Raw genomic sequence first — 25205 nt, forward strand, 5'->3', positions numbered from 1 at the left:
CCCAAAGAGCACGAAGACAACCCAGGTGGAGGGGGCAAACCCACCGCCCCCCACTCCAAGCTAGGGGAGGCCCAGCAGCTAAGGACGACAGCGACAGGGACAGCGACAGGGACGGCACGAGCCACAGGAGGTCCTGGAACCATCCAGGGGCAGGACCCCACCAGAAGAGACCCAGCTGCCCATAAACACCCAGGAAGAAGCCAGAACAGGTTAACAAAAGCACCCGAAGGTCAGAAGGGAGGGCAGGACCCTCCCCCTCCAGGCCCTGCAGCAAGAAAACCCAGCCCCTGCCCCCCGACCAATGAGGGGCAGGGTAAGGGGGACCCGGGAGTGGGGGGAACCTGGGACCTGGGGCCAGTGCCTGGCACACTGGCAGAGACAGATACTGGACCAAACCCGCTTCTTTCCCAGAAAGGAGGCCTGGGGGCTGGGGAGAGAGGGATCCCGGAGCTGGGGGTCTCTGGGTTGGAAGGGCTGAAAGGTGGGAGTCTGGGCGGGGGTCTAGGGTGGTGGCCTGGTGGCAGGGGGTCATAGAATGTGGTACAGGGGGTGGCAGGGCCCAGGGGAGGCAGCCTCCTGCAGGGCCCAGGGTCAGGAGCCTGGCAGTGGCGGAGCTGGAGGCGAGTGGTCACTGAAGTGGGAGGCGGCAGGGCCCGGGGTCTCTGGCTGAGGTGGAGGTCTGGGGCTGAGTGGCTGTGGATGGTAGTCTACTATCTGGACTGCAGGGCAGGCAGGGGTATCCCTGGAGGGGAGCGGCATGGTTTGAGGGTCTCTGATCGAGATCATGTGTTGAGCCTGGGGGCCTCCAGTGGCGGTTAGTGGCTCTGGAGGCAGCGGGGATGACACGGGGGGGGAGCAAGGCCCACGGGTCTTGGGGCACGGGGGTGCGGGTGGGAGCGCCAGGGTCCCTGGATGGTGGGGGAAGAGGGAGGGGTCTTGGGGGTCACGGGTGGGGGTGGAGGAAATAGCAGGACCCCTGGAGGGAGGGGTCCTGGAGTTCAGGGGTCATAGGTTGGGGGTTACGGACTGAGGTGGTGAGGACTGGGGATGGTGGGGGGCTCAGGTGAGAGTGGAGGAGTCACGCATCCTGGGATGCAGGTCCTAGGGACAGTGGGTTGGGGTCCTGGAATGGAGGAGCAGATGGGAGTACATGTCCCAGGGTTGGAGGGTCTCAGGGGTGGTGGGTAGGGGTGTAGGGCCAGAGCATGGAGAGGACCCAGGAATGCAGGCCGGTTGGGGTAGAGGGATGGAGGGGTCCGGGGTGCAGGCAGGGGTTTCCGCCAGAGGTGGAGGGGCCAGGGGATCTGGGGGCAGAGGTGTCTGGGGACCTGAGGTGCACGGAGGGGTGAGGTCCAGGGGTGGAGGGTCCTGGACATGGGGTATCCAGGGTCCGGGGGTGCAGGCTGGGTGAGGTTTGAGGATGGAGGGGCCCAGGGGCCCCAGGTGCAAGCCAAGCTGGAGGGTCCCAGGAACAGAGGGTCTCGGAGTGCAGGCTGGGTGGGTCCAGGGATGGAGGAGAGCAGGGGTCCCAGGGGTACAAGGCCTGGGGTCCCGGGGAACAGGCTGGGGACACAAACCAGGGGTGGAGAATCCAGGGAGTCCTGGGGATGCAGGGGTGCAGAGGCCCAGAGTGCAGGCCGGGTGGGGTCTGGGGACAGAGAGGTGCAGGGTGGCAGGGACAGAGGGGTGCAGAGCCCAGGGAACTGGGTGGAGTCTGGGGATGGAGGGGTGCAGGCCCCAGGGTAAAGGCCGGGTCGGGTTCAGGGCCGGGGGGTGCAGGGGTGCCAGGGACAGAGGGGTGCAGGGCATTAGGTGCACACCGACCTGGGTTCGGGGCCTGAGGCTGCAGGGGTGCAGCGGTCCCGCGGAGAGCGGGGTGCAGGGCCCGGGGACGGAGGGGTGCAGGAGTTCTGGGGCCGAAGGGGTGCAGGGGTCTCGGGAACACAGGGGTGCAGGGCCTCCGGTGCAGGGCCCGGGAAGCAGGCCGGGAGGATCGGGGCCGGGGCTGGCGGGGTCGGGGCGCCCACCTGTGCGCAGGGATGCGCTGCGAGCTGAGCCCCTTGCCCACCAGGAAGTGCACGTCGCACAGCACCTCGTTGTTGAAGAGGAAGGCGAAGCGCTCCTGCACGGTGGGCTTGCTGGCCTGCCAGTTGTACGCGGCCTCGCGCTGCAGCGCCGCCGCCCCCGGGCCCGCCGCCTCCTCCGCCCGCTCCGCGCCCGCGGCCTGCGCGTCTGTCCCGGGGCCCGGCGGGGCGGGCGGGGTCGGCCCGGGGACGGCGGCGGCGGCGGCGGCGGCGGCCGCGTTGCCGGGGGCCGGGACGGAGGCGGCGTTGGCACTGGGCCCGGGGCTGCCCCCCACGCCCGGGCCGACCCCGACCCCCGGCGGGCACGACGCGCGCCCGCCGCTCCCACCCGCCGCCATTTTGTCGCTGCGGCGCGGGCGGGGGAGGGGAGGAGGGAGGGAGGGAAGAGGAGGGAGGGAGGAGGGAGGGAGGAGAGGAGGAAGGGAGGAGGAGGGAGGGACGAGGGAGGAGAAAGAAGGAGGGGAGAGGAGGGAGGAGAGGAGGGAGGGGAAGGGAAGGAGGAAGGAGGGAGGGGAGGAGGGAGAGGGGAGGGAGGGGAGGAGGGAGGGGGAGGGGAGAAGGGAGGAAAGGGGAGGAGGGAGGGGAGGGGAATGGGGAGGGTGTTGCAGGGGAGGGGAGGGAGGGACGGAGAGGAGAGGGAAGAGGAGGAGGGGCCTGCAGAGGGGAGGGGCTGGTGAGAGACCCTCTGGCTCCACTCCCTAAGCATCCTGACCTGAAGCCCAGACTCCAGACCGAGGTCCAGAATTTGGGGTCCAGGTCCCGGACTCCAGACCGGGGATTCTAAACACTCGAGCACAGACCTCAGTGCGGGACCCCAGGCCTCGGACCTTGAATCCTAGATCCCAGACTCAACCCCAGACTTCAGACCCCGGCTTCTAGATCCCAGACCCTGGACCCAGGTGGTGGGTCCGCCCGGTGGCACGGGCTCCACTGTACAGAGACATAGCCTGAGGCCGGGAAGCTGCGGATGAGCGGGCGGGGTGCAGGCCACGTTCTCTCACACTCAGCAGACGCCCGGCATCCTCTCCAGGTCAGTGTGGACGGAGCTGGGACTTCCCCAAAACGCTTACTATATACATAACGTCAAGGTAGACAAGTGCCACAAAGATTGAGGAACCAGGCTGGGCGCAATGGCTCACGCCTGTAATCCCAACACTTCAGGAGGCCGAGGCGGGTGCATCACCTGAGGTCAGGAGTTCGAGACCAGCCTGGGCAACATGGCAAAACCCTATCTGTATAAAAAATACAAAAATTAGCCAGGCAGGCGCGGTGGTTCACGACTGTAATCCCAGCACTTTGGGAGGCTGAGGCAGGTGGATCACAAGGTCAGGAGATCGAGACCATCCTGGCTAACACGATGAAACCCCCTCTCTACTAAAAAATACAAAAAACTAGCCGGGCGAGGTGGCGGGCGCCTATAGTCCCAGCTACTCGGGAGGCTGAGGCAGGAGAATGGGGTAAACCCGGGAGGCGGAGCTTGCAGTGAGCTGAGATCCGGCCACTGCACTCCAGCCTGGGCAACAGAGTGAGACTCCACCTCAAAAAAAAAAAAAAAAAAAAAAAAAGAAAGATAGAAAGAAAGAAAATACACAAAATTAGCCGGGTGTGGTGGCAGGCGCCTGTAGTCCCAGCTACTAGGGAGGCTGAGGCAGGAAAATGGCGTGAACCCGGGAGGCGGAGCTTGCAATGAGCGAGATGGTGCCACGGCACTACAGCCTGGGTGACAGAGCAAGACTCTGTCTCAAAAAAAAAAGAAAAAAAAAAAAGATACGAAAATTAGCCAGGCGTGGTGGCCGGCACCTGTAATCCCAGCTACTTGGGAGGCTGAGGCAAGAGAATCACTTGAACCCGGGAAGCAGAGGTTGCAGTGAGCCAAGACCGTGCCACTGCACTCCAGCCTGGCAACAAGAACAAAACTCTGTCTCAAAAAAAAAAAAAAAAAAAAAAAGTCCGGGTACGGTGGCTCATGCCTGTAATCTCAGCACTTTGGGAGGCCCAGGCAGGCGGATCATGAGGTCAGGAGATCGAGACCAGCCTGGCTAACATGGTGAAACTCCATCTCTACTAAAAATACAAAAAATTAGTCTGGTGTGGTGGTACGTGCCTGAAGTCCCAGGTACTCAGGAGGCTGAGACAGGAGAATGGCCGGGAGGTGGAGCTTGCAGTGAGCCGAGATTGCACCACTACACTCCAGCCTGGACAACAGAGCGAGAGTCCATATCAAAAAAAAAAAAAACTAGGTGTGGTGGTATGTACCTGTTGTCCCAGCTACTCAAGAGGCGGAGACAGGAGAAGCGTCACTTGAGCCTGGAAGGTTGAGCTTTTGATGAGCTATGATTCCACCGCTGCACTCCAGCCTGGGCAACAGAGCAAGATCCTGTCTCAAAAAAAAAGAAAAAGAAAATAGGGTATTAAAAAAACCCAAGTGATAACGCTATTTTCAATTCTCCATGGTTGGGTGGTTGAGGTAGTTACAATTATTTTTTATTTATTTTTTATTTTTTATTTTTAGAGTCTCCCTCTATCGCCCAGGCTGTAGTGCAGTGACGTGATCTTGGCTCACTGCAACCTCAGTCTCCTGGTTCAAGCAATTCTCCTGCCTCAGCCTCTTGAGTAGCTGCGATTACAGGTACCCGCCACCACACCTGGCTAAGGCTAATTTTGTTTTGTTTTGTTTTGTTTTTGAGACAGAGTCTCGCTCTGTCGCCCAGGCTGGAGTGCAGTGGTGCGATCTCGGCTCACTGCAAGCTCTGCCTCCTGGGTTGACGCCATTCTCTTGCCTCAGCCTCCTGAGTAGCTGGGACTTGCCCGCCACCACATCCGACTAATTTTTTGTATTTTTAGTAGAGATGTGGTTTCACCGTGTTAGCCAGGATGGTCTCAATCCATCCTGACCTCGTGATCCACCCGCCACAGCCTCCCAAAGTGCTGGGATTACAGGCATGAGCCACCGTGCCTGGCCCGTATTTTTAGTAGAGACAGGGTTTGCCTGTATGGGCCAGGATGGTCTTAATCTCCTTACCTCAGGTGATCTGCCCACTTCGGTCTCCCAAAGTGCTAGGATTATAGGCGTGAGCCACCACGACCATCCAGCTACAATTGTTTTGAGTTATAATTTACAAGATCATTCTTTTTACTTTATTACTATTATTATTATTATTTTGAGGCAGAGTCTGGCTCTGTTTCCCAGGCTGGAGTGCAGTGACACAGTCTCAGCTCACTGCAACCTCGGCCTCCTGGGGTTCAAATAATTCTCCTGCCTCAGGCTCGCGAGTAGCTGGCACTACAGGTACCTGCCACCATGTTGGGCTAATTTATGTATTTTCAGTAGAGATGGAGTTTTGCCATGTTGGCCAGACTGGTCTCGAACTCCTGACCTCAAGTGATCCACCCACTTCAGCCTCTCAAAGTGCTGGGATTACAGGCGTGAACCACCACACCCGGCCAATTTTTACTTTAATTTTTTTTTTTTTTTTTTTTTTTTTTTGAGACGGAGTCTCGCTCTGTCGCCCGGGCTGGAGGGCAGTGGCGCGATCTTGGCTCATTGAAAGCTCCGCCTCCCGGGTTCACGCCATTCTCCTGCCTCAGCCTCCTGAGTGGCTGGGACTACAGGCGCCCACCATTGCGACCGGCTAATTTTTTGTATTTTTAGTAGAGACAGGGTTTCACCATGGTCTCGATCTCCTGACCTTGTGATCCGCCCGCCTCAGCCTCCCGAAGTGCTGGGATTACAGGCAGGAGTCATCACAGCCAGCCTCTAAATGTCAACTTTCTTATCTCTCATCTCATACATTTGCAAAGTGACATATTTCCAGCCAGACCCTAAAGAGGACATGTGTGCAGTCCCTTCTAGAAGAGGTTCCAGAACAGGCACACCTGCCACGGTGACAGAAATTAACAAAACAGTAGATTGTCTGAGGAAATGGTGAACTTTACAGAATGCTGAGATGTTCAAGTTTTTTTTTTTTTTTTTTTTTTTTAAAGAGATGGAGGCCAGCCATGGTGGCTCATGCCTATAATCCCAGCACTTTGAGAAGCTGAGGCAGGCAGATTACTTGAGTTCAGGAGTTCAAGACCAGCCTGGCCAACATAGTGAAACCCTGTCTCCACAAAAAAATACAAAATTAACTAGGTGTGGTGGTGCGTGCCTGTAGTCCCAGCTTTTGGGAGGCTGAAGTGGGAGGATGGCTACAGATGGGGAGGCTGAGATTGTGCCACTGCACTGCAGCCTGGGCGACAAAGTGAGGCCCTGTCTAACACACACACACACACACACACAGATGGGGTCTCACTTTGTCGCCCAGGCTGCTCCTGAACTCCTAGGCTCAAGCAATCCTCCCACTAGGACTCCCAAAATGCTGGGATGACGGGTGTGAGCCACCTGGCCATGTGGAGATTTTGTTTGTTTTGTTTTGTTTTTTTGTGAGACAGAGTCTTGCTCTATCGCCCAGGCTGGAGTGCAGTGGCGCGATCTCGGCTCACTGTAAGCTCTGCCTCTTGGGTTCACGCCGTTCTCCTGCCTCAGCCTTCCAAGTAGCTGGGACCACAGGCACCTGCCACCATGCCCGGCTAATTTTTTGTTTTTTTTCATAGAGACGGGGTTTCACCGTGTTATCCAGGATGGTCTCGATCTCCTGACCTTGTGATCCGCCAGCCTCGGCCTCCCAAAGTGCTGGGATTACAGGGGTGAGTCACCATGCCCAGCCTAAGTTTTGTATTTTTAATAGAGAGGGGGGCGGTTTTCCAGGTTGGCTAGGCTGGTGTCGAACTCCTGACCTCCTGATCTGCCAGCCTCGGCCTCCCAAAATACTGGAATTACAGGTGTGAGCCACCATACCCGGCCCACGTGATTTTGAGAGGGGTGTGAGTGAAACAGGTTCATGTATTTGCCTAAATTAACCAAACTACACTTAAGATTTGTGCATTTGCGTCTGGGTGCGGTGGCTCAAGCCTGTAATCCCAGCACTTTGGGAGGCCGAGACGGGCGGATCACGAGGTCAGGAGATCGAGACCATCCTGGCTAACACGGTGAAACCCCGTCTCTACTAATAAAACACAAAAAACTAGCCGGGCGGGGTGGCGGGCGCCTGTAGTCCCAGCTACTCGGGAGGCTGAGGCAGGAGAATGGCATAAACTTGGGAGGCAGAGCTTGCAGTGAGCTGAGATCCGGCCACTGCACTCCAGCCTGGGCGACAGAGCGAGACTCCGTCTCCCAAAAAAAAAAAAAAAAAAAGATTTGTGCATTTGCTGTAAGTAAACCATGCCTCTCACTAGACCTAAACATATTACAGATGGAGATTATCTGTAAGGGCAGAAACATGAGTCCACCTCAGCCGCAGGGGTGGCAAGGGAGGCTTGCTGAGCCTTTTTGTCCTTTGTTACTGCTATTTTATTTAGTTATTTCATTTCATTTTATTTTATTTTTTTTGCTGGCTATTGAGCCAACACCTGCCCCAGTCCCTGGCAGTGTGTTTTGAGCGTTTTTGAGTTTTTCCGCGGGTTTCTGGAAGCAATCCCAGCCCTGTCTATGCGGTGGTGGCCTCTAGAGGGCGCCAGTCACCAAGCTGATGGCTGGATTTCCATTCATTTCTAGAGACGTGTGCAATTCATATAATAAAACTATCCTTGGCCAGGAGGGTGTGATGTCATTTTCTTCCCTCCCACGGCCCACTTTCCTCTCCTCTGGCTCCAGGACGCTCAGACTGGCTGGCTGGCTTGCTTTCTTTTTTCTTTTTTTCTGAGACAGTCTCGCTCTGTCTTCCAGGGCTAGAGTGCCGTGGTGCAGTCACAGCTCACCGCAGCCTCCACCTCCTGGGCTCAAGCGATCCTCCTGCCTCAGCCTCCTGAGTAGCTGGGACCACAGGCGCGCACCACCATGCCTAATTTTTTTTTTTAAAGAGTCTCGCTCAGTTGCCCAGGCTGGAGTGCAGTGGTGTGATCTCGGCTCACCGTAACTTTTTTCTCCCGGGTTCAAGCGATTCTCCTGCCTCAGCTTCCTGAGTAGCTGGGATTCCAGGTGCCCACCACTACACCCGGCTAATTTTTGTATTTTTAGTCAAGACACGGTTTCACCATGTTGACCAGGCTAGTCTCAAACTCCTCACCTCAGGTGATCCTCCTGCCTCAGTCTCCCAAAATGCTGGGATTGCAGGCATGAACCACCGTGGCAGCCAATGCTAGGACTTTCATTCAGGTATATTATGCACACCAGAAAGGCCTGATGTGGACGAAAATGTTTAAAGAGTTCACAAAAAATTTAGAGGGAGTAACTGAAGGAGATTAGAATATGCCATGTCAAAATATGCCACCTTAGGAACCGGGTGCAGTGGCTCCCACCTGCAATCCCAGCATTTTGGGAGACTGAGGCAGGTGGATCACCTGAGTTCAGGAGTTTGAGACCAGCCTGGCCAACATGGCAAAACCCCATCTCTACTAAAAATATAAAATTAAGGCTGGGCGCGGTGGCTCACGCCTGTAATCCCAGCACTTTGGGAGGCCGAGGCGGGTGGATCACGAGGTCAGGAGATCAAGACCACCCCAGCTAACATGGTGAAACTAAAAAATACTAAAAAAATACAAAAAATGTTGGGCGCGGTGGCTCAAGCCTGTAATCCCAGCACTTTGGGAGGCCGAGACGGGCGGATCACGAGGTCAGGAGATCGAGACCATCCTGGATAACACGGTGAAACCCCATCTCTACTAAAAAAAAAATACAAAAAACTAGCCGGGCGAGGTGGCGGGAGCCTGTAGTCCCAGCTACTCGGGAGGCTGAGGCAGGAGAATGGCGTGAACCCGGGAGGCGGAGCTTGCAGTGAGCTGAGATCCAGCCACTGCACTCCAGCCTGGGCAACAGAGCGAGACTCCGTCTCAAAAAAAAAAAAAAAAAATACAAAAAACTAGCCGGGCGAGGTGGCGGGCGCCTGTAGTCCCAGCTACTCCGGAGGCTGAGGTAGGAGAATGGCAGAAACCCGGGAGGCGGAGCTTGCAGTGAGCTGAGATCAGGCCACTGCACTCCAGCCCAGGCGACAGAGCGAGACTCCGCCTCAAAAAAAAAAAAAATACAAAAAATTAGCCAGGCATGGTGACGGGCACCTGTAGTCCCAGCTACTCGGGAGGCTGAGGCAGGAGAATGGCATGAACCCGGGAGGTGGAGCTTGCAATGAGCTGAGATCACACCACTGCACTCCAGCCCGGGCAACAGAGGGAGACTCCATCTAAAAAAAAAAAAAATTAGATGGGTGTGGTGGCACGCACCTGTAATTCCAGTTACTCAAGAAGCCGAGCCAGGAGAATCGCTTGAACCTGGGAGGGAGAGGCTGCAGCAAGCCAAGATCGCCTACTGCACCCCATCCTGGGTGAAAGAGGGAGACTTTCTCATGAGATAAGAGAAGGTAAGATAAGATAAGCCAAGCCTCAGGAGGAAATAAAGCAGAGACCTTTGGATTGAATTGTGGCCAGGACAGAAGGGGGCATGTCAACCTCTCTGTCTCACTGGGCTCTCCTCGCCCTTCAAGTGCTGGCCCTGAGTCCCCTTCTCTGCAAGCCCTGCCCACCAGCCCCTCTCCCTGGCTGCAGGGAAAAGCCAATGGTGGCGGATGCCTGGGGACAGCCATGTCCTGGCCACCTGGCCCAGCCCCAGGCTAGGGCAAGCAGTGAGGCTCTTCCTTGTGCATTTCAGGTACTCTCATTGGCAATGAAGGGCTGTGTGCCCAGTTCCTCACAGCTGTGTCACCTAAACAGTTCTACCCAGAAGGGGTGTGACTCTTCTGGCCTGTAGCATTTAATGGCCAGGGCAAGATCCTCCAGAGACCTGTCCTGTGTGCTGCATTGGAGATGATAGCTGTGAGCCAGGAGTGAAGAGATGTGGGCAGAGCCACAGCCTCCCAGCAGCAGAGCTGGAAATCAACCTGTGGGTGGCTTATACTTCATTCTTTGTTGTAGTGGTAAATAAAATATCCATAATGCAAATCTGCCTTCTTTTGTTTTGAGATGGACTCTCACCCTGTCACCCAGACTGAAGTGCAGCAGCACGATCTCGGCTCACTGCAACCTCCGCCTCCTGGGTTCAAGTGATTAATCTGCCTCAGCCTCCCAAGTAGCTGGGATTACAGGTGCGTACCACCACGCCCAGCTAATTTTTTAAAATTTTTTTGTAGAGATGGGGCTTCACCATGTTGCCCAGGCTGGCCTCAAACTCCTGAGCTCAAGTGATCCTCCCACCTTGGCCTCCCAAAGTGTTGGGATTATGGGCGTGAGCCCCCGGTGTTAAGTCCTTACAGGAGAGTGAGGTGTGTGCAGGTAAACCAGATCCCAGGTGGACATCTCCCACCTGAGGTCTAAATGACACTGCCTCAACACACCCGGCGGTAGCTTGCTTCCAAGACGGCAGCCATTGGTTTCTTCCCTCCCATCAGGAGGCTGAGTTCATTCTTCCAGCTCCTTGAATCTGAGCTGGCTTTGACCAAGAGAAGATGATGGAAGTGACTGTGCCAGTCCCTGGCCTCAAAGTTCCTGCTTCCTTTCTCCGGGGTCACTTGTGCTTACGGAAGCCATGTGTCATGCAAGAGATGTGACTGCTGGGCATGGTGGCTCACGCCTATAATCCCAGCAGGCTGGGAAGCTGAGGCAGGTGGATCACCTGAGGTCCACCAAAACAAAAAGAAAAATGAGCCGGGCGCGGTGATGCACGCCTATAATCCCAGCAACTCGGGAGGCTGAGGCAGGACAATGGCTTGAACCCGGGAGTCAGAGGTTGCAGTGAGCCGAGATTGTGCCACTGCACTGCAACCTGGGTGACAAGAGCAAGACTCCGTCTCAAAAAAAAAAGAGATGTGACCACCTCACTGTGCGTGAAAAGCCATGAAGGGTGGAACATGCCAGCCATGAAAACAGAGAGAAGCCAGATAGCACAGAGGGGTTGGACGTGTCTGAAGAAGCCTCCTTGTTGGGAGGCCAAGGCAGGCGGATCACCTGAGGTCAGGAGTTCGAGACTAACCTGGCCACCATGGCAAAACCCCATCTCTACTAAAAATACAAAAAAAAAAAAAAAAGGCTGGGAACTGTGGCTCACACCTGTAATCCCAGAACTTTGGGAGGCCGAGGCGAGCGGATCACGAGGTCAGGAGATTGAGACCATCCTGGCTAACACGGCGAAACCCCGTCTCTACTAAAAATACAAAAAATTAGCCGGGCGAGGTGGCGGGCACCTGTAATCCCAGCTACTCGGGAGGCTGAGGCAGGAGAATGGCGTAAACCCGGGAGGCGGAGCTTGAAGTGAGCTGAGATCCAGCCACTGCACTCCAGCCTGGGTGACAGAGTGAGACTCCGTCTCAAAAAAAAAAAAAAAAAAGAATTGATTACAGGATCTCTGATGTGAGACTCATAAACCTCTTTTTTTGTTTTTCTTTTTTCTTTTCTTTTTTTTTTTTTTGAGACAGACTGTCACTCCGTCGCCCAGGCTGGAGTGCAGTGGCGCAATCTTGGATCTCGGCTCACTGCAACCGTCGCCTCCCGGGTTCGAGTGATTCTCCTGCCTCAGCCTCCTGAGTAACTGGAATTACAGGCACCTGCCACCACGCCCGGCTAATTTTTGTTTGTTTGTTTTTGTATTTTTAGTAGAGACAGGGGTTTCACCACATTGGCCAGGCTGGTCTTGAACTCTTGACCTCAAGTGATCCGCCCACTGCAGCCTCCCAAAGAGCTGGGATTACAAGTGTGAGCCACTGCACCCGGTGCCTATATTTTCATTCTGAAACTAAGACGGTTCCTGACACACAGTATACCAAATATATGTCACTTCTTTTATGATAGGAGGGCAGGAGGAAGGGAGAGAGGAAAGGATGAAGAGAGTGAAAGAGGTCAGGCGCGGTGGCTCACGCCTGTAACCCCAGCACTTTGGGAAGCCGGGGCGGGCGGATCACCTGAGGTCAGGAGTTCGAGACCAGCCTGACCAACGTGGTGAAACCCCGTCTCTACTAAAAATACAAAAAAATTAGCCGGGCATGGTGGCTCATGCCTGTAATCCTAGCTACTGGGGAGGCTGAGGCAGGAGAATCCCTTGAACCTGGGAGGCAGAGTTCGCAGTGAGCCGAGATGGCACCATTGCACTCTAGCCTGGGTGACAGAGCACGACTCCATCTAAGACAAAAAAAAAAAAAGAAGACAGGAGGAGGCCGTCTCCTGGTACACTCACCCCCCCACACCCCATTTTACAGATGGCCATGGTGAGGCCCGGGGCGGAGGGAAGCCCGGGCTCACATGGAGGGTCCAGAGTCCGGATTAGGAGGCACAGCCGGAGATCACCGCCCACTCAGCCTCCTGGGTTGCAGGGTTCAGTCTGATGCACTTTTATTTCCAAGAACAAAGGGTAAACGGACTGTTACTAAATTATATCACCAGTGCCCTGCACAAGCACACACACCAGACACACACACACCAGACACACACACAACCAGACACACACATGTACCAGACACATACACCAGACACACACGCACCAGACACACACACCAGACACGCACACACACCAGACAGGCACACACCAGACAGACACACACACCAGACACATACACACAGGGGCACAAGTGAAGATGGCCAGGTCTGGCCGGGCACAGGGGCTCACACCTGTCATCCCAGCACTTTGGGAGGCTGAAGCAGGTGGATCACCTGAAGTCAGGAGTTCGAGATCAACCTGGCCAACATGGAGAAACCCGCATCTCTACTAAAAATACAAAAATTAGCCGGGCGTGGTGGTGGGCCCTGGTAATCCCAGCTACTTGGGAGGCTGAGGCAGGAAAATTGCTTGAACCCGGGAGGCGGAGGTTGGAGTGAGTCGAGATCACGCCACTGCACTACAGCCTGGCGAGAGAGCAAGACTCCATCAAGAAACAAAGAAAAGAAAGAAAAACAGAGAGAGAGAGAGAGAGAGAGAGAGGCCAGGTATGAATAAAGTGGGTGAAATGTATCAATGCCAACAGCCTGGTTATGACATTGTAATAGACTGTTACAAAATGTTACCATTGGGAGGAAACTAGGCACAGTGCTATTTCTTACAACTGCATGTGTTTGCAATCATTACAGCAAAAAATTCAATTACAAAATATATATATTTTTTGAAACGTGATCCAGAGTGCAGTGGCATGATCACAGCTCACTGCAGCCTCAAACTCCTGGGCTCAATGACTCTTCCTCCCTCACCTCAGCCTCCTATGTAGCTGGGACCACAGGCACGCATGACCACACCCGGCTATTTTTTTTTTTTTTTGAGACGGAGTCTCGCTCTGTCACCCAGGCTGGAGTGCAGTGGCCAGATCTCAGCTCACTGCAAGCTCCGCCTCCTGGGTTCACGCCATTCTCCTGCCTCAGCCTCCTGAGTAGCTGGGACTACAGGCGCCCGCCACCTCGCCCGGCTAGTTTTTTTGTATTTTTAGTAGAGACGGGGTTTCACCGTGTTAGCCAGGATGGTCTCGATCTCCTGACCTCGTGATCCGCCCGTCTCGGCCTCCCAAAGTGCTGGGATTACAGGCTTGAGCCACCGCGCCCGGCCAATTTTTTTTTTTTTTTGACAGAGTCTTGCTCTGTCGCCCAGGCGGGAGTGCAGTGGCGCGATCTCAGCTCATGGCAAGTTCCGCCTCCCGGGTTCACGCCATTCTCCTGCCTCAGCCTGCTGAGTAGCTGGGACTACAGGCGCCCGCCACCACGCCTGGCCAGTTTTTTTGTATTTTTAGTAGAGATGGGGTTTCACCATGTTGGTCAGGATGGTCTCGATCTCCTGACCTCCTGATCTGCCTGCCTCGGCCTCCCAAAGTGCTGGGATTACAGGCGTGAGCCACTGCGCCCGGCAACACCCGGATAATTTTTTATTTTTTGTAGAGACGGGGCCTCACTACATTGCTGGAGCTGGTCTCAAACTCCTGGGCTCAAGCAATCCTCTGGCCTTGACCTCCGAAAGTGCTGGGATCACAGGCATGAGCCACCGAGCTTGACTATTATTATCTTGAGGAACGATGCTGCTGCTGACCCCCCGCCTACATTTCGTGCCCAGGCAAGGGCCCTGCCTGCCTCCCCTGTGTCCTGGCTGGAAGTGGTGGCTGTGAGGGTTTCTCAATGTTGCCTGCCTGGCCCTAGGCCCACAGGGAAGGGATGAAGTCATTCCTGGGAGGGCAGGACTGCTGGGTGAAGGATCAGGGGCTCTGCAGGGGTGAGTCAAGTTGGCCAATGAAGCCCTGTACAGAGTGGCCGGGGCTGGAACCCACATCATCATGTAGCCTCCTTGCAAGGAGACACACTTTTGTTTGGGTTTGGTTTTTGTTTTTGAGGCGGAGTCTTTCCCTGTCTCCCAGGCTGGAGTGCAGTGGCGTGATCTCAGCTCACTGCAACCTCTACCTCCTAATTGCTTAAACTCCTAGGGTTCAAGCAATTCTCCTTCCCCAGCCTCCCAAGTAGCTGGGACTACAAGTGTGTACCACCACGTCAGGCTAATTTTTGCAGTTTTAGTAGAAATGGGTTTCACCACGTTGGCCAGGCTGGTCTCAAACTCCTGACAAGTGATCCACCCTCCTCGGCCTCCCAAAGTGCTGGGATTATAGGCGTGAGCCACCGCGCCTGGCCAGGTGACACTTCTACCATGCAGATAAAATGCTGCAACACAGCTCTCAACCCTGTCTGTGTTTCTGACGGCTGAGGGGTGGCAGGGACTCACTGACTCCAAGCTGGGCACTCTCCACACGTCTATGGAAGGGGATTTGGGAACCTGAGGCCTCTGTGGCCCCCCAAACCAAGGCTGTGGGGGTTGACCAACCCCCTTTACTCCTGGGCTCACTGAATCCACCCACATCAGCCCCTTAAAGTGCTGGGATTACAGGTGTGAGCCACCGTGCCTGGCCCAGACACGCCCCCCTTTTTTTTTTTTTTTTTTTTTTGAGACGGAGTCTCGCTCTGTCGCCCGGGCTGGAGTGCAGTGGCCGGATCTCAGCTCACTGCAAGCTCCGCCTCCTGGGTTTACGTCATTTTCCTGCCTCAGCCTCCCAGTAGCTGGGACTACAGGCGTCCGCCACCTCGCCCGGCTAGTTTTTTGTAGTTTTTAGTAGATACGGGGTTTCACCATGTTAGCCAGGATGGTCTCGATCTCCTGACCTCGTGATCCGCCCGTCTTGGCCTCCCAAAGTGCTGGGATTACAGGCTTGAGCCACCGCGCCCGGCCTTTTTTTTTTTTTTTGGAGACAGAGTTTCACTCTGTCCCCCAGGCTGGAGTGCAGCGGCGCGATCTTGGCTCACTGCAACCTCCGCCTCCCGGGTTCAAGTAATTCTCTTTGTCAGCTTCCCGAGTAGCTGGGATTACAGGCACCCACCACCACGCCTGGCTAATTTTTTATATTTTTGGTAGAGATGGGGTTTCACCATCTTGGCCAGGCTGATCTTGAACTTCTGACCTCATGATCCACCCATCTCGGCCTCCCAAAGTTATGGGATTACAGGCGTGAGCCACCGCACCTGGCCGACAAGCCCTCTTTGTTGGTGTCTGTACCTTCTGCCATTTCACAAAAGGTGCTCACAAAAGGGAAACTGAGGCAGGGCATGGTGGTTCACACCTGTCATCTCAGCACTTTGGGAGGTCAAGGCAGGAGGATCACTTGAGCCCACGGACTCCAGACCAGCCTGTGCAACATAGTGAAACCCCATCTCTACAAAAAATGACAAAAATTAGCTGGGTGTGGTGGCGCACACTTGAGGTCACAGCTACTCAGGAGATTGAGGTGGGAGGATGATTTGAACATGGGAGGTTAAGGCTGCAGTGAGCCATGACAGCACCACTGCACTCCAGCCTGGGTGACAGAATGAGTCCTCATCTCAAAAAAGGGAAACTGAGCCTGGGAGCGCTGGAGCTGTTGCCCTCACACTTCATACGGGGAAACTGAGTCTCTCTTGGGGTGGTGGGATGAATGTACCCCAGGGCATCTTCCCAAGGCTGCCCACAGACCCCAAACCCTGCGTGGCAGGGAGTGAAATGTTTGCTTGATAGAAGCAACGAACACAACTAGAAATGGAGTGAATAAGGCAGGTGCCACTGGGGAGTCAGTGAGGTTCCAACCCAGGGGTGCCAGCTTCTATCGGGCCACCCAAACCCCGGATGGGAACACTTGTGTCAGCAGGCCCCCCAGCTCACCCAGGCATCCCCGACACAGGGAGCCAGCCCCTTCCACCCTCCCTCCCTTCCTCTCTCCCGCAAGCTTACCCCAACCCAGCTTTGACCAAGGAGGTAGGTCCTTCCTCACGTCTGACTTGATTCCATCACACTTCACTTTAAACAGGTTTCTCATTCTTCAGGGTGAGTCAGAGACCAGGACAGGCCACAGAGTTGCCTTTGGCAAGAGGACAATTAAAGGCCAGAATGAAAGGGGCTGATTCAGCAGGAGGGATCCCTGTGGTTAGTGACAATGGCAGGAAATAAAATCTGTGTGAGTCCTTCCACTCTGCAGAGGGAGGAGAGACATCCTGCTGGCCTCCTCCCCGCCCTGGGGCAATAAATCAATCCTCAACACATTTTGTTTTTGTTTTGACACAGAATCTCGCTCTGTCACCCAGACTGGAGTGCGGTGGCACAATCTCGGCTCACTGCCGCCTCCATCTCCTGAGTTCAAGTGATTCTTCTGCCTCAGCCTCCCAAGAGCTGGGATTACAGGCGTGAGCCACCATGCCCGCCTAATTTTTGTAGTTTTTTTTTTTTTTTTTGAGACGGAGTCTCGCTCTGTCGCCCAGGCTGGAGTGCAGTGGCCGGATCTCAGCTCACTGCAAGCTCCGCCTCCCGGGTCCACGCCATTCTCCTGCCTCAGCCTCCCGAGTAGCTGGGACTACAGGCGCCGCCATCTCGCCCGGCTAATTTTTTGTATTTTTTAAGTGGAGACGGGGTTTCACTGTGTTAGCCAGGATGGTCTCGACCTCCTGACCTTGTGATCCGCCCGCCTCGGCCTCCCAAAGTGCTGGGATTACAGGCTTGAGCCACCGCGCCCGGCCATTTTTGTAGTTTTTAATAGAAACAGGGTTTCACCCTGTCGGTCAGGCTGGTCTCAAACTCCTGACCTCGTGATCCGCCCGCCTCAGCCTCCGAAAGTGCTGGGATTACAGGCGTGAGCCACCGCGCCTGGCCGATCCTCAACACATTTATTGAGCACTTATTGTGTTCCAGACCCTATACAGACTTGATCCTGTTGACTCTTTAATTCATTGTTATTATTACTTTATTGTCTTTTACAATAGAGACGGAGGTCTCACTATGTTGCCCAGACTGGTGTCAGACTCCTAGCCTCAAGCGATCCACTGGTCTCAGCCTCCCAAAGTGTTGGAATTACAGGCATAAGCCACTGTGCCCGGCCATTATTATTAATTGAGACTGGGTCTTACTTTGTTGCCCAGGCTGGAGGGCAGATGTGATCATAACTCACAGTAGCCTCAAATTCCTGGGCTCAAGGGATCCTCCTGCCTCAGCCTCCCAAGTAGCTGGAACTACAGGCATGCGCCACCACGCCTGGCTAATTTTCATATTTTTTATAGAGATAGGGTCTCATTATGTTGTCCAGTGTGGTCTTGAACTCCTGGGCTCAAGCAATCCTCCCACGTCAGCCTCCCAAACTGTTGGGATTACAGGCATGAGCCACTGCATCCAGCCTAAATGAAATTATTATTATTATTATCTGTCCAGGTGTGGTGGCTCACACCTGTAATCCCAGCACTTTGGGAGGCCGAGGCGGGTGGATCACCTGAGATCAGGAGTTCGAGACCAGCCTGGCCAACATGGTGAAGCCCCGTCTCTGCTAAAAACAAAAACAAAAATAAACTCACACACACACACACACACACACACACACACACACACACACACAGTTAGCTGGGTGTGATGGTCCGTGCCTGTAATCCCAACCACTCAGGAAGCTGAGACAGGTGAATTGCTTGAACCCAGGAGGTGGAGGTCGTAGTGAGCCGAGACTGCACCACTGCACTCCAGCCTGGGAAAACAGAGGGAGACACCGTCTCAAAAAGAACCTGGGTTTGGTCGGGCGCGGTGGCTCACGCCTGTAATTCCAGCACTTTGGGAGGCCGAGGCAGGCGGATCACGAGGTCAGGAGATCGAGACCATCCTGGCTAACACGGTGAAACCCCGTCTCTACCGAAAATACAAAAAATTAGCTGGGCGTGGTGGCAGGCGCCTGTAGCCCCAGGAGGATGGCGTGAACCCAGGAGGCAGAGTTTGCAGTGAGCCAAGGTCACGCCACTGCACTCCAGCCTGGGCGACAGAGTGAGACTGTCTCAAAAAAAGAAAAAAAAGAACCTGGATTTTCGGAACGTTCACCATGTTTGCAGGAGCGCTATTGGCACGGGGAAAAAAAAAGTTTTTTGTTTGTTTGTTTGTTTTTTGCCAGAGTCTTGTTCTTGTCACCTAGGCTGGGGTGCAGTGGTGCAATCTCAGTTCACTGCAACCTCCGCCTCCCAGGTTCAAGCGATTCTCCTGCCTCAGCCTCCTGAGTAGCTGGGATTACAGGTGCCCAACACCACGCCCGGCTAATTTTTTTACTTTTAGTAGAGACAGGTTTTCACCACGTTAGCCAAGCTAGTCTCGAACCCCTGACCTCAGGTATCTGCCCTCCTCGGCCTTCCAAAGTGCTGAGATTACAAGCATGAGCCACCACGCCTGGCCAAATACGTATTTTTTTTAAAGAACAGCTTTGGGGTTTCAAAGAAATTGTGAAGGTCACAGGGTTTCCGCACAGTCCGCACCCCACACCTGGTTTCTCCAACAATCTGTGTGTGTGCTGCTGTCTTTTCAAAGGATCCCTGAGTCACTGCTGCAATGTAGAGGTGATTTTGCCATGAAGGATTCAGTTTGCTCCCGCCCGTGACCCGGTGGGACACGTGTGCGAACCCTGGCCCGGGCACCTGTGAGCCAGAGCTGGTGGTTCCCTTCACAGAGGGGCACACCTGGCTCTGGAGGCTGGGGGTGGCCTTGGTCACAGCCTGTGAAAGGCTCCCAGTTTCTCCAGCTCCAGAATTTTCCTGCCACTCTACAAGAAGAGACTGGAAGAGGGCGGGATTGGCAGAGAGGAAACCACAAAAACAGGATTGAGAGCAGCAGCTCAGAAGACAAGCTGTTCCTGGCAGGCGGCCGGGGGCAGGCAGCGGTCAGCGGGGGGGCCTGGCAGGGCTGGGCGGGGCTCGGTGCCACCCGGGAGGGAAGTGACTTGGCCTATGGGACCTCCCACACTTCCTACACACAAGTCAGGCTGGGCAAGGGAGAAAGGCAGCAGGCCAGGGAGCCCTGAGGATGGCCAGATGGGGCTGTCTGTGTGCTTTCATTCATTCATTCATTCATTCAATCTGTTATGTGTGAGGTCACAAACTAGGACAAAGGAGGAGACAGCTGAGCTCAGCCCACCTTCGAGTGTGGCAGATAAGTAACCCAGGGCGAGAAACGTTCACAGATGGTCATGTGGGCTGTGACGTGGCCTGAGCTCCTAGGGAGCACCTGCAGAAGTGCTCCCAGATCCGTGGCTGAAGGGTGCAGAGGAGAAACCAGGTGCAGAGGATGTTGGGGAGGCCCCGCTGGAAGGGGGAGCAGGTGCATAGACCCTGCATCCAGAAGCAGCTGGGGCCGGAGAAATTGAGAGGAGGGCAGGGTTTGAGGGGGAGACTTAGAGGCTGGGAGCCCTGAGCCTTGAACTCCTGGGCTCAAGCAATCCTCCCACCTCAGCCTTCCAAAGTATTGAGATTACAGGTGTGGGCCACTGCACCCAGACTAAATAAAATTATTATTATTATTATTATTAGAACCTAAACTAGGTGCCAGGGCAGCCAAGAGCACTTTGTTTTTGTGCTGAGGGCAATGGGGAGCCATGGGAGGTGTTAGAGTAGGGGAGGGCCATGATCAGTTTTAATTCACTAGGAGAAAGGAGGCAGAGGTGGGAATGGGAGCTGGAAGGTCAGCAAGGAGTCTGGGGCCTTGGCCTTGGGTAGCAGTTGTGGGGAGGACAAAAGTGGGGGTGATTTTGAGAGGAGACTTGGGAATTGAGATTCAAAGGGTGTGATGGGGGGAAAGGAGGAGAAGACAGGGAAGACCAAAGCCAGGAGAGAAGAGAGACCCTAGGGATAGGGCTGAGGAGGGAGCGCTGTCCACAGCTTGGACGAGGCTCAGCCAGGTTGGCCGCAGCACCCAGAGAAAACCTGGGGGCTTGGGCCCTCTGGGTTTCTGGGGGCTGCCACTGTCAAGGGTAGAGGCCAGACCCCGCCCTGTGGTCATCTGGCCCAGCCCTCTGTTCTCTAGATGGGGAAACTGAGGCCTGGGTTGGCAGTCCTTATCTTGCCAGCTCCATAACCCCTGCTCCAGGGGACAGCTTGGAACCTCGATTTCCGGTCTGTGCTTTGAGGCTGTTGGGGCAGCTAGCAGAGGACCCTGGGCCCCTCCCTCCCACTGGAGCTGCAGAACAGGGCTAGAAGGACTGAATGGGTCGTGGGGTTCAATCAGGACCATGGAGTGGCCACGAAGTGCCCCGCAGGGGGTGACAGATCCCAGTGCCCGGCCCACCCTTCACCTCCCCCAGCAGTCAGCCCTGCAGGGCTGGGCCCCTCCTGACCATGGCTGTGGTCTCTGCTCCAGCTGGGTCTCCCAGGAGCCCTCCTCCTCTAGGCCCAGCTGGAATCCATCCCCGGGCCATTCACATGAAAAGTCCAGAACAGGCAAATCCTCAGAGATGGAGAGTGTACTAGTGGCCACCAGGGGCTGGGGAGGTGGGGAGAGGCGGTGACTGCTGGTGGGACGGGCTTGCTTTCCTGGGTGATGAGAATGTTGCAGAATTGGATTAGAGGCGAAGGTTGCACAACTTTGCATGTGCTAAAAAAAGATTGAATTTTAGACGAAGTGGGGGAATTATGGTGCTGAGTTTTTTTTTGTTTTGTCTTGTTTTTTTGAAGAGTCTCCCTATGTTGCCCAGGCTGGAGTGCAATGGTGCAATCTCGGCTCACTGCAACCTCAGCTTCCTGGGCTCAAGCGATTCTCCTGCCTCAGCCTCCCTAGCAGCTGGGATTACAGACACCTGCCACCACGCCAGGCTAATTTTGTATTTTTAGTGGAGATGGGGTTTCAGTGTTGGCCAGGCTGGTCTCAAACTCCTGACCTCAGGTGATCCTCCCACCTCGGCCTCCCAAAGTGCTGGGATTATGAGAGTGAGCCACCGCGCCCGGCCAGGTGCCGAGTTTTATCACAGTAAAACTGTTATCCGAAAAAATAAAATGCTGCCTGGGTTCCCTGTTGCCTTTGGGGTGCAGTCCCCTCCCCTGCCGTGATCAAGTGTGTCCCCCACACGGTGCTTACTCTCGCGCTCCAGCCTCTCGGTGTGCGGGTACCATAAACTTTCTTCCCCTCCTCACGCCTTCTCCCACGCAGGCTCCTGGGGCAGGGCAGGGAACCCTCCCGTCCTGAGCGCCATCTCTCTTGCCTCCAACCCGCTCCGCTTCCAAAACCCGCCCCTCCAGACCTCAAGCCCGGCGTTTCCAGGCCCAAACTTGGCCCCAGACACAAGCTCCACTCTCACCTCCAGTTCATAAGCCCCGCCCCTTCTGGCAAAAGCTCCGCCCCCCAGGCCGTAAGTCTCTGCCTTCCAGGCCTCAGACCTCACCCAATACACAAGCCCCGCCCCTTCTGGGAACCTCCCCCAAGCCCCGGCCCTCCAGGCCTCAAACCTCGACCCAGACGAGGCCCCGCCCCTTCAGATTCCAAGCTCCGCCCTCCAAGTCCACGGCTCCGCCTCCAGATTATAAACCCCACGCCCAGACCCCCAAGTCTCGCCCCCACCAGGCCTCAAGTCCCGCCCCCTCAGGCGACGTCATCGGTTTCTTTGTTGCTGGGTTTCGTCGCTGCACTGCGCTATCAGCCTGTAGCTCACCTGGCTGCCCTTGGCTCCCGCTTGATGGATCCAGAAACTGAGGCACACAGTAGCCTGGATACAGCTGGGATTTCAGCCCAGGCTGGCCTCCTTAACCACCAGGCTTCGCTGTCCTCCTTCCGCTCCCGCCTCCAGGAAGCCCTTCCTGGTCTACACCCAACCCCAGGATGTGAGGTCAGCTCTTGACCGTCCAGCTCATCTTCTCTGCCACCAGCCCCAGCACAGAGTCCTGACTGCAACAAAAACTTAATAATGGCTTGGCGAGTGAACCCTAGAGCAGGCAGGGGCCGGCCATGCGCGGAAGGTTAGAATTACTAGGACTTGTTAGGTCGCACAGTCTCAAGGTAGCGGCAACAACGTCTGTCACCCTCTCCCAGGAGGAGACCCTGCCCTCCCCCTCCCTTTGAACCTGGGCGGGCCTCGCGCCTCCTGTGAAACCAGAGAAGGTGGCCGGGGTGGCGCCGCCTGACTTCCCAGCAGGTCAGCATGGCAGCTTCTGCTTTGTTCGCTTGGAACCCAGCTTACTGGAGACCGGACTGGGAACACAACTGCCATGTTGTGAGGGAGCCCAAGCCACACGGGGAGGCTCCCTGCAGGCGCTGGTCCCCGTTCACAGCTCGCAGCTGAGCCCTGGCTGGGTGTGGGGCTCACGCCTGTAATCCCAGCACCTTGGGAGGCCGAGGCAGCTGGATCACTTGAAGCCAGGAGTTCGAGACCAGCCTGGCCAACATAGCGAAACCCTGTCTCTACTAAAAATACAAAAAATTGGCTGGGCATGGTGGCTCACGCCTGTAATGTCAGCACTTTGGGAGGCCGAGATGGGCAGATCACCTGAGGCCGGGAGTTCGAGACCAACCTGACCAACGTGGAGAAACCCAACTCTACTAAAAACACAAAATTAGCTGGGCATGGTGGCACATGTCTGTGATCCCAGCTACTTGGGAGGCTGAGGTGAGAGAATCGCTTGAACCTGGGAGGTGGAGGTTGTGGTGAGCCGAGATCACACCATGGCACTCCAGCCTGGGCAACAAGATCGAAACTCCGTCTCAAAAAGAAAAAAAAAAATTACAAAAAATTAGCTGGGCCGTGGTGACACACGCCTGTAATCCCAACTACTCAGGAGGCTGAGGCAGGAGAATCCCTTGAACTCAGGAGGCAGAGGTTGCAGTGAACCGAGACGTAGCACCACTGCACTCCATCCGGCCTGGGCTGTGAGATTCTGTCTCAAAAAAAAAAAAAAAAAAAGAAGGAGAAAAAAAGGACAGGGTCTCACTCTTATCACTCAGCCTAGAGTCAGTGGTATGATCACGGCTCACTGCAGCCTCGACTTCCTGGGCTCAAGTTGTCTAACTGCTTCGGCCTCCCATGCAGCTGGGACCACGGGTGTGTACCACCACGCCTGGGTTTTTTGTTTTGTTTTGTTTTGTTTTTTGAGACAGAGTCTTGCTTATCACCCAGACTGGAGTGCAGTGGTACCATCTCAGCTCACTGCAGCCTCCGCCTCCCAGATTCAAGCAATTCTTGTGTTCTTGTGCCTCAGCCTCCCGAGTAGCTGGGATTACAGGCATGTTGCACCACACTGGGCTAATTTTTGTATTTTCAGTAGAGGCGGGGTTTCATCATGTTGGCCAGACCTCAAGTGATCTGCCTGTCTTGGTCTCCCAAAGTGCTGGGATTACAGGCATGAGCCACTGCACCCGGCTGATAGCCTGTCTGTGTGTGTGTGTGTTTTTTTTTTTTTTTGAGACGGAGTCTCGCTGTCACCCAGGCTGGAGTGCAGTGGCGCCATCTCGGCTCACAGCAAGCTCTGCCTCCTGGGTTCACGCCATTCTCCTGCCTCAGCCTCCCGAGTAGCTGGGACTACAGGCGCCCGCCACCACGCTCGGCTAATTTTTCGTATTTTTAGTAGAGACGGGGTTTCACCGAGTTAGCCAGGATGGTCTCGATCTCCTGACCTCGTGATCCGCCTGCCTCAGCCTCCCAAAGTGCTGGGATTACAGGCGTGCGCTACCGCGCCTGGCCGATATCCCGTCTTTAAAAAAAAAAGGCAGGGCACGGTGGCTCACACCTGTAATCCTAGCACTTTGGGAGGCTGAGGTGAGCAGATCACAGGGTCAGGAGTTCAAGACCAGTCTGGCTAATATGGTGAAACCGCGTCTCTACTAAAAATACAAAAATTAGCCAGGCGTGGTGGCACATGCCTGTAGTCCCAGCTACTCGGGAGGCTGAGGCAGGAGAATTGCTTGAACCCGGGAGGCGGAAGTTGCAGTGAGCCAAGATCGTGCCACTGCACTCCAGCCTGGCAACAGAAACTCTGTCTCAAAAAAAAAAAAAAACCAGCTGAGCCCTGCATTGGAGTCGCCCAGCTCGCAGCAATGAGGCCACCTGTGTATGAAGAGCTCAGCTTTGTTTTTTTTTTTTTTTTTTTTGAGACAGTCTTGCTATGTCACCCAGGCTGGAGTGCAGTGGCGCCATCTCGGCTCACTGCAAGCTACGCCTCCCGGGTTCACGCCATTCTCCTGCCTCAGCCTCCCCAGCAGCTGGGACTACAGGCGACCACCGCCATGTCAGGCTAATTGTTTTGTATTTTTAGTAGAGATGGTGTTTCACCATGTTAGCCAGGATGGTCTCAATCTCCTGACCTTGTGATGCGCCCGCCTCAGCCTTCCAAAGTGCCGGGATTACAGGCGTGAGCCACTGCGCCCGGCTTTTTTTTTTTTTTTTTTTGAGAGATGTACTCTCGCTCTGTCGCCCAGGCTGGAGTGCAGTGGCGTGATCTTGGCTCACTGCAACCTCCGCCTTCCGGGTTCAAGCGATTCTCCTGTCTCCTAAGTAGCTGGGATTACAGGTATGCACCATCATGCCCGGCTAATTTTTGTATTTTTAGTCGGGACGGGGTTTCACCCTGTTGATTAGGCTGGTCTAGAACTGCTGACCTCATGATCTACCCGCCTCTGCCTCCCAAAGTGCTGGGTAATTACAGGCATGAGCCACCGCACCCAGCCGAGCTCAGCTTTTGGCTGCTGTCTTCCCAGCAGTGCATCCGGGCATCCTGGGGCAGAGACAGACCCCACAGTAGCGCACCACCTCAAAACTCCTGACTCAGCACCACTGGCAACAACGTGGTTTTGCAACAATAGGTTGGGGACAGCTCCTTATGCAGTGACAGAAAACTTAAACTCAGGCACACACA

General features: G+C 55.2%; 1 protein-coding gene and 1 long non-coding RNA gene across 4 annotated transcripts in view; both read right to left on the minus strand.

The window, feature by feature from the left end:
* Positions 1–2453, minus strand: part of BTBD2 (BTB domain containing 2) — a 31154-nt gene extending 28701 nt beyond the window's left edge. Inside the window, exon 1 of one of the 3 annotated variants that reach the window (XM_030934895.1) lies at positions 2028–2453. In XM_030934895.1, coding sequence (XP_030790755.1) covers positions 2028–2422 — 395 coding nt within the window. In that variant the 5' untranslated portion in view covers positions 2423–2453. Of the gene's footprint in view, positions 1–1824; positions 1848–2027 lie in introns of those variants that run through there. The other 2 variants (XM_030934896.1, XM_030934898.1) reach the window with 2 other exon arrangements.
* Positions 2454–4348: 1895 nt separating this feature from the next.
* LOC115899037 lies at positions 4349–22127 on the minus strand. Its single transcript, XR_004058641.1, has 3 exons — positions 22013–22127; positions 16318–16444; positions 4349–4461 (listed from the first exon to the last, which is right to left on the minus strand). It is a non-coding gene; the product is annotated as an uncharacterized LOC115899037 (long non-coding RNA).
* Between the last annotated feature and the right edge of the window lie 3078 nt (positions 22128–25205).

The sequence above is a fragment of the Rhinopithecus roxellana genome, chromosome 8 (genome assembly GCF_007565055.1).
Source record: "Rhinopithecus roxellana isolate Shanxi Qingling chromosome 8, ASM756505v1, whole genome shotgun sequence".
Classification (NCBI taxonomy): domain Eukaryota; kingdom Metazoa; phylum Chordata; class Mammalia; order Primates; family Cercopithecidae; genus Rhinopithecus; species Rhinopithecus roxellana.